Here is a 9,637-nt window from a genome sequence, read left to right on the forward strand (position 1 = left end):
CAAACCCACTGGTAAGGTTCTTGTTTCTAGCTGGTGTTCGTTGTTTGTTTTTAAAAAGAAAAAACAAAGAGAAGGCAGTCTACTCTTCCACACCTGAGCCTGCTGGGAAGGAAGGGGCCCCTCCAGGATGCACAGTGGTACATTTTCTTGTTACATGGAATTTGAGAGATCCAACAAGCCTCCTATCAACCTGTCCACCAGCTCTCATCCTCCCCCAGAATTAGCTCAACTCTGGCTGTGCAGACACTGGCAGCCACAGCTGACAATCCCTAGGCCTCTGTGGGCTTCCCTCTTCAACCAGGGCTAAGATAGGTTGCTTCTGCTGAACTGAGACACAACAAAGTTCTCTTAAACTAAAACCAGAGCATAAATCCACTACATCACCAAGAATCATCTCAGGACACAGTCCCAGTCCCCTTCTTTGGGGGGCTTTAAAACACATCTCTCTGACCAAAGCAGGTAGGTGAGATATGACTTGAAAGGAGGGAAGAATCCCTCCACAATACTGTGCTTTTGTGAGGGAGAGGCACCCACACCCCAAACTGTACTTGGAGATGTAGGAAAAAGCAGGAGAGGAGAAGGGAAAAAACGTGGCTGTACCACTTCCTCTGAAAGTCACTTAATGCTTCTCTCATGAGTCTCCCTTACCCTGGTTGCTTGACAAGTTTCTGGGCACTGGCAGGGCCTACTCTAGCTGGGGTAGCTGCTGCTCTGGGAGTTTGGTGAGTCCTGCTCATTGATGGTGTTGAGCAGCAGGCATGTGGGTGGCTGAGACAGGTGGGAATGTCCAGGCTCTTGAGCCTGCTCCTCAGAGGGCTGGCAGAGGCCTTCCTCCTCATCACCAGGAGGCCTCACATGGCAGCTGTCACAGAAGTCCAGGGGCCCATCCAGAGCATCATCAATGAGTGTGGTGAACTCTTTGAGGTCATCGTCATGATGGCCCTGGTTGCACACACACACCTCAATGCCTGAGTCACCTGTGAAGTGGTGATGTCTGCCAGGTGTCTTGTCTTTGCTATCGGGGAGCACACTGCCATACTCAGAGCTGGAATCTTTCAGTAGCTCCTCCTTACATTCTGAATCCTTGTCCAGGAAGGCCACTGGGTCTAGCTCCCCGAGGCCGACCACTGAGCCACTGGGCTCCATTTGAGGGGCTTTGGTGGCTGCTTGGTCAGTTGGCATGTCAGAGGGCTCAGGATCAGCGATGCTTGGGGGTCTTGTGCTGCTTCTGCTGGGCACAGACAAGGGGCTGCTGGTAGGATCAGCACCTGGAGGGCTGCCCCCTGCAGGGCCCCACTGAGGAGGCAGCATCTGCTGCTGCTGTAGCTGTAAGGCACTGTATGGCGGGGGAGGAGTTGGAGGTCGGTTCACCACTTCCTCATAAGAAGGTAGTAAATAGTTTGGCAAAAATCTGAAATAAAATGGCAGTGCTGAGTAATTGTGGGCTTCCCGGTAGGCAATCAGGTTGATTTTATGTTGCTGCTGCTGGGCCTGAAGGCAGTGCTTGGCTTGGCGGTGGTGGCAGACACAGCAGTGGCTCAGGATGATGATGATGGTTCACACTAGCCAGAACCCAACACTGTCCCTAAGAGAATCAAAAAAGGCCGGCCAGCCCATGGTTTCCCAATGAGCAGAGGCAGTAACCGGGACCCTGGGATGCCAAGAACCTCCTGGGCAAGGACTTACACCAGAGTTCATAGTAATAGTTGCAGCACTGAGACTGTCCACAGCAGTGTCCTGTGTCACAGATGTAGCTTTGATTGTTGGTACCCACACAGGCTTCCTTATCCTGCAGGAGTTCAGCCCTGACTGACAGGGTGCTGGGCAGCGCATGGAGGAGCAGGAGCTCCATGCCACCCAGGAACCTTCTCTCCATCCCCCTCCTGCTCCTGCTCCTCCACCATGTGCCGCCACCTCCCTCCTCCTCCCTCTCTTCTTCCCTCTTCTTCCCTCTTCACTTCCCCTATTTTCTCTTCTAACCATTGAAAGGTGTCCAATCTTGTAGTAAGGTCGTTGATCCTTTTTGAGTGTACTTTTGTACAGTGTGAGAGACAAGTATCTAGTTTCATTATTTTACATACAGATATCCAATTTTCACAGCACCACTTATTGAAAAAGGTGTTCTTTCTCTGTGTATGTTTTTGACACTTTTGTCAAGAATCAGATGGCTCAAGTTTTGTGGGTTTTTATCTATGTCTTCTATTTTATTCCATTGGTCAACATGTCTGTTTTTATGCTGTTCTCATGCTGTTTCAGTTACTCTGTCTCTGTAGTATAATTTGAAATCTGGTGTTGTGATGTTTTAAATATTGATATTTTTGCTCAGGATTGCTTTAGCTATTCTGGGTATTTGTTTCTCAACAGGAGTTTTTGGATTTTTTTTTTCTAGTTCACTGATATTTTGAGAGAGACTGCATTGAATCTGTAGGTCACTTTTGGTAATATGGCCAATAATATCTGTTTTTACTGTGGTGAGGTGATATTGTGGTTTTGATTCTCATTTCCCTAGTGATTATTAGTGATGTTGAGCATTTTTTTCATGTACCTGCTGGCACTCTAAGGATTGTTTATTTTGCTGTGAAGATTTTTTTGTGTGAAGATGTTTTTTAGAAAAAAATAGGGGCTGGGGTTGTGGCTCAGTGGTGGAGTGCTTGCCTAGCATGTGTGATTTCAGAAATGTCTATTTAGATCTATTGCCTAATTTTTAGTTTGGTTATTTGTGTTTTGTTGTTGTCTTTGTTGGTTTGTTTTTGTTTTGCTGTTGGGTAATTTTTTGAGTTCCTTATGTATTCTGGATCTTAGCTCCTTGACAGATGTAGATTTCAAATATTTTCTCCCATTGTGTAGGTTGTCTTTGCACTCAAAGGATTGTTTATTTTGCTGTGAAGATTTGTGTGTGTGTGTGTGTGTGTGTGTAGATGTTTTTTAGAAAAAAAATAAGGGCTGGGGTTGTGGCTCAGTGGTAGAGCACTTGTTTATCATGTATGAGGCTCTAGGTTCAATCCTTAGCACCACATAAAAAATAAACAAAATAAAATAAAGCTATTGTGTCCATCTAAAGCTAAAAATATAAAAAAAAGAAAAAAAGAAAAAATCTTAAACTTAAAAATATAATTTATTCCTATTAAAAACGAAAAAAACAAAGGATTCATCCCAGAAAGAGCCAAATGAAAGAGATTCACAGGGCAAGGTATGGCAGTGGGGGGTGCTGGGAGCTTCCATGCCCTCTCCAGGTGAGCCATCTTTCCAGTGCATCAATGTATCCTCCAACCAGAAGCTCCCTCAATCTCACTGTTTGAATTTTTCATAGCTCAGTGGGTAAGGCTGAAAGTTTCCTCTATCTAATCTATTTGTTTTTTCTGGTGGCCAGCCCAAATCCTGAAACACTCTAAAGACTTCATTCCAAGGCACCTCATTCCTATAAACTCAAGTATGGTAGAAAAGGAGTTGCTGCCTGCTTTTAAAATAAGGTTTTATTGGAACACACACACATACAAAGATGTTTTTAGTTTGATATAATCTGATTTGCCTGTTTTTGCTTTTGTTTCCTGTGATTTTATGGTATTGCCCCCAAATTCCTTGTTGGTTACAGTGTCCTAAATAATTGCCCCTGTTTTCTTATAGTACTTTGATAGTTTTAGGTCTTATACATAAATCTTTAATCCATTTTGAGTTGAACTTTTGTAACTGGTGAGAGATAGGGGTCTTGATTCATCATTTTGCATGTAGCTATCCAATATTTCCAGCACTATTTATTGAAAAGACTGTCCTTTGTCTAAATGCATGTTCTCAGCACCTGTTGAAAAATCAGTTGGATATAGATGTGTGGGTTTATTTTTAGGCTCTCTGTTCTTGTCCAATGCTCTGTGAGTTGTTTTTTATGTAATTGTTTTCATTACTATATCTTTGTATTATGTTTCAAGTGAGATAGTGTAACACTCTCTGCTTTGTTCTTTTTGCTCAAGATGGCTTTGGCTACTTAGGGTTTTTGTAATTCCATATAAATTTCATAATTGTTTTTTTCTTGTTCTGTGAGGAATGTCATTGGTGTTTTAACAGGGACTTAATTGAATTTATAAATTGTTTTGGGTAATATGGACATTTAACAGTATTGATTCTTCCAATTTATCAAAATGGGATGTTTTCCCCCTTTGTGTCCTCTTTAATTTTCCATTAACGTTTTATAATTTTCATTGTAGAGATCTTTCACCTGTTTTGTTAAACTTTTCTTAAGTATTTTTTGTAGCCATCAAAAATGGGATTGCTCCCTTGATTTGTAATTGTACTACTTATTTTTGTATATTTTTTGTATACTTTGCTGAATTCATTTATTAGTTCCAATATATTTTATGGAGTTTTGGGTGTTTTCTTATATAAGATTATGTCATCTGAGAACAGTGACATTTTGACTTCTTTTCCAATATAAAGACTTTTTTTTTTTGCTGTGCTTAATTACTCTGGCTAGGATTTCCAGAACTATGTTCAGTAATAGTTGTGGAAGTGGGCACATAAACAACATGTTCTAAATAGAATGGGTGAAGAAAGACATTAGAAAATACATAGAGAAAAAGGAAAATGAAAAGGCAATATAGTAAGACTTATGGGATGTAGTGAAAGTAGTTCTCAGAGGGAAATATATTGCTGTAAATGTCTACATCAAGAAAGAATAAAGGTCTTAAATCAATAAACTAACTGTGCAACTTAAGGTAATAGCAAAAGAAGAGCAAACAAATCTAGAATTAGAAAAAAAAATGGGATAAAACTTTGAAACATACAAGTTAACCAAACATACTTAAGAACAAGTAGAAAAATCTCAAGAGAGTAATGGAAATAAGAGATTGGCTACATACTAAAAACGTAACATAAAACATAACATAGCCCTTTGGAAGTCTTGGCAAGGGAGCCTAACCATAGCTAGTTTGGGCCTGCTCCCCAAATCCACCCCTTTAGGATTCCTCATGGTACTATCTACACATCTGAAGTCTTCTGCAATGATCCCTTAGTAAGGAGGGGAGAGTCCGGCAACCCTAGGCTATAACAATATAAACTGCAACAACATACAACCAGGAAGCAAGTACTACCACCTAGTATTACTAGGAACTACCTCCAGGTGGTGCCTAATCCAGCCCACCATTCCTGCAAAGTCACCAGTTAGCTGCTGTATGGCTGTTAATTCAGAAGTCATTTGTGCTAAAGCCATACTAATATTCTTTTGGTGACCTGGGATGTATATACAGCATTTAGTACTAAGCATGGCACATACCCCTCCCTGTGCTACTGTTAACAAATCAAGTGCCATATGATTTTGCAGCACAACTTTACACATTTGACACATTTCTTCATTCAGAGAGAAAGAGCCTACTTTGATTTAAGGGTCAGGCTGTGTGCTTAGCCAAGACAATTATTTGCATTTCAGCCACCAATGATGTCCCTTGTGGGAGGAACAATGCCAAAGGATAATACCACCAAAGTGTCTGCCACACTCTGTAATGGGCTGGTACAGTCTTCTAATTAGCAGGCCTCTGAGGCAGTGTTTGGTTTATGGTTGCTGAGAGATATGGGCAACCTTGGGTGCAATGCCCTGTCTGGTTCTGTGGGAAGTATGGCCATCCATGAGTGCCACAAACCCACAGGGTGCCATGAAACAGTGGAATAACAGTCATACTTGTTCTATTGATATCTGGTTGGATAGTCTGACAAAGCTTCCAGGGACCCAACCTACAGGTTCTGTACTTCCTGTTTTCTACAAAAATTTTCATCTGAGAGCCAGGTCATTCCATCCCAAATGGAGTACCCCAGCCATGGGCGAGAGGCATTAAGTTGTGCCCAGACTGCTGTCACAATCATTATCTTAGTTTTATTCCACATTGGAGTAGTAGCAAAAGTCTTTTCCAGCCAATTGTCCAGGGACATAGTCTGAATTTGCCAAGGCAGTCCATTAGCAGAACTCACCGGCACTCTGGTGCATACCCAGTAGGCAGAACTGTTTGCCACTCTGGCATAGGTGTGCCTAGTCCACAATGGTGTTAGCGAGAACACACCTATGGGCAAAAGGACAAGGCACTAGCACAGGTATATCACAACCATCCAGGAGAACGCATACCAGCTTTGAATCCTGGGTCTCCTGTAGTGGCTTCCCTGGGAGGTAATACCACATTCATACAGCTTGGTCCTGTACTTTGGCAGGCTCAGTGTGCACCAGCACCAGGGAACTCATAACTGGCCAAAGGGAAATAACAAACATACCCTTTAAAATCTGGGTCCCATCCATGGGACTTGACCAAGTCACATGTACCTGGGGGCCCATTCACTAGTTACCAATGGTGTCACAAGGAGATCACACTCCAAATCTTTTCCCCTGGGATTAACAGAGGTACCCAGTGAAGGTGGGGGCCTTTATTCAGTCTAGTGGTAGCAGGCAAAGAACATTCTCTTGCTTCCTAAACCCAGGCTTAAGTATGACATCCTTTGTTGTCACCTGGACTTGTATTGGTGCTGCTGTGCTGTGCAGCAAAGGCTCCACAGGTGTTGGTCCTCCTCACTAGGGCTGCTCATTCAGAGCTCTCACAACTACCTTCATGGAAGGTGGATTGACTGCAGTCCTATGTTCTTGCTTAAGCAGGCCATTATATCTCTCTATTATGCTTGCAGCCTGTGGGTGACATGGGACGTGCAGCTTCCATTAAATTTGTAACTGAATTGCCCATTGTTGCACATCCTGACCTGTAAAATAAGTATCTTGGTCACTTTCTATTGTGATGGGCAGGCCATACAAGGCTGTCTACACTATCAAGGTGTGGATTGTATGCTGATTAGATTGATCACTGGGTCAAACAACAAGTGTGTAGCCATATCCACTGCCATCAAGGCCCTTCTGACTTCGGTAAAAGGCCAGTGTAGTCAACCTGCCATTGTGTCAAAGGGATGCATCCCTGCATTACCTAACCATTTGTGGCTCCAAGGTGTTGGGGGTGTGGATGTTCCTGAGCACAAACCACACATGCCTGGAAGGCCTCTGTCAGGGTATCCCACATTAAAGGCAGATCCCACTGTTTGACTCCATTCCACATAGTTTTCACACCTGCATGCTGTAGGTGGCGATGCAGCCAAGCCGCCAGGTATGTGGGAGGTAACTGCTCTAACCACTGCACCCTAGCCAAAGTATCTGCTTAATCATCCCCTAGGCTAGTCTGAGGGGCTTGGCCAGTAACATGCACTCTTTTTCATGGTCTATGGCCCAAAGGTTTTGCCAAATGGTTTGACCCCACAAAGGTCTATGCCCTACTATCCAATTGTCTACTTTCCATGTAGTAATCCACAAAGTTAACTCCTTAAAAACAGCCCAGCTGTTTTAAAGATAATCAGGGGTTCTGGGTCATGCAGTACCACCATCCTTATGGCATTTAACAGCCCACTGGCTGCTTTGTCCCATTGCACATCACACCACAAGTAGAGCGCTGTGTAACAATAGCAGTCCAATGAGCCAAAGGCCCTCTACTGGATGCCTCAGTGCACCAACCACTTTAGCCCACCAAGGATTCTCCTTCCTTCAAGGGCAATACCTCTACTGACTCACGTGTATTAGCACGGTCTGGTGCTTCCTCAGATGTACATTGCACCAGCCCTAGAATCTGTTGAAGTTTATGGGACAAGGAACTAGTAGACAAAGCATTTATTTGTTCCAAATATGCCTCCCTCTTCACTGGCTACTGTACTCAGAGTGACTGCCCAATTCCACATCCATCCTGCCACAGGATATGTGGTGCACAGCAAAACTTCAGAAGCACCTGTAACAGCCTCCAAGGCCACCAGGGCTTCATACACAGCTGCAAGCTGCTTCTCTATCAGGGTGTAGCAAGCCTCTGCACCCTTCTAACAACTGTGACCAGAAGCCTACTTGTCTCTGCAACCATTCATATTGCTGCCACAGGCCCCACCCCAAACCCTCCTGGGTTACAAGAACAGCCAGTTCAAAGGGGCAAGCTGGGTCTACTACCTGTAGGGCCTGAGCTTGCTTAATAGCCATCTTAGTGGCCTGAAAGGCCTGTTTAGCTGCTTTGGTCTAGTCCCACAAAGCCCCTTTCTTCACTAGGGCATATAGGAAATGTTACAATTGGGCTAAATGGGGAATAAAGGCCCACCAATATGCCAATGAGCCCATATAGGTCTGCAATTGCACATCTGTTGTTGGTTGTAGATATGCCTGAATTTTATCAATAACAGCTTCCAGCATAACTTTTGTCTTATCTGACCAAACAACACCCAATAAATTGACTGACAAGCCAGGTCTCTGAACCTTCGTGGTATTTATTGCCCAGTTCCATGCCTCCAAATGGGTCACTAAGATCTGGGCTACAAGCTCTAAATCTGCAATAGAGTTAGAAGTCAACAACACATCAGCGATATAATGAAACATATGTAGAGTGGGTAACTGAGTCTACTGGGCCAAATCACTGGCCACCAAACCATGACATATGGTCGGGCTATGCAAATAAACTTGTGGCAACACATGAAATGTCCACTGTCAGCCTTCCCATGTAAAGGTCAACTGGTCCTGGCTCTCCAGAGCCAGAGCAATAGAGAAGAAAGCATTAGCCAAGTCCAACACATAGTGATATGTGCCCAGCTGCAAGGTCAGTCAGTCCATGAGATCATGCACTGAGGGAACTGCTGCATGCATTGTATCCAGTTCTGGGTAATCCACAGTCATTCTCCAAGTGCCCTCAAGCTTCTTCACTGGCCACACTGAAGAGTTAAAGGGGCTGTGTGTGGGCTGTATTATGCCCACCTTCTCTAATTCCAAGATAGTAGCTCCAATTTGTGCATGTCTCCCTGGGAGGTGGTACTGCTTCACTGTCACAGTCCTCTTGGGGGTTGTGGCAAGACCTGGGGTGGGTGTTTTTCGTATCCTCTCACAACCACCTTTACAACTCATACAGAAGCCATACTCCCCAGCTGTGGTCTGCAGTCACTGCAGGGCAAATGACCTATTTTCAGTGGTAAGGACACTGCCTTTGCCTTAATTTCTGCCCTCCTAGACATCAATATAAGCATATGGATTTGGGAACTTATCCAGATTCCCAAACACCAAGATGCACTCAGTTCCAGTATGGATCAGTGAATGGCAAATTCCATATGTGGCCTTTGGTCTCTGCCTGTCCCCGCAGGGCTGACACTCTGGATGATTCCTAGTTGTACTGGAACAAAGTCCCTTCATCCCCCCCAGAAGCAAATAGTCTTTCAGTTGCACAGGTTGGGCTCATTGAGGTCCTTGTTTACCTCTGCCTGTTCTTAGGCATTGTTCTCTAGGTGTAGCTGCTTCCATAGCTCAAGAAGAACTGCATTAGGCTGATAGCCCACATCTGCTCATGAGTGATTCTAGATTCTAACAGGCCCCTTTTTCATTTGTTTATCTCACTTCAAGGCCCTTTTCACTCTCTGAACATTTTAAAACTGCAGTCTTAAGATGGCGGCGAGGGGAGTGCATTGCCCCCGTGTGCCGCGTCACTGTGTGGGAGTATGACAAGTCAGGACGGCTAAAGGATATCTTGTTAGGAATTTCCAGCAATAGTGGGGTACTCCAGAACCTGGAGGAAGGATTTCCATCGCACGAGGATCGGCTACGGGGACTCAAACG

General features: G+C 44.2%; 1 protein-coding gene across 1 annotated transcript; it reads right to left on the reverse strand.

Moving 5' to 3' along the window:
* Nucleotides 1-690: 690 nt before the first annotated feature.
* LOC107159269 (WW domain binding protein 1-like) lies at nucleotides 691-1,876 on the reverse strand. The gene is given in 2 exon segments (XM_015505849.2): nucleotides 691-1,574; nucleotides 1,687-1,876. Coding segments are annotated over 2 exon segments (1,074 nt in total).
* Nucleotides 1,877-9,637: the final 7,761 nt, after the last annotated feature.

The sequence above is a fragment of the Marmota marmota genome, unplaced genomic scaffold (genome assembly GCF_001458135.2).
Source record: "Marmota marmota marmota unplaced genomic scaffold, marMar, whole genome shotgun sequence".
NCBI lineage: Eukaryota > Metazoa > Chordata > Mammalia > Rodentia > Sciuridae > Marmota > Marmota marmota.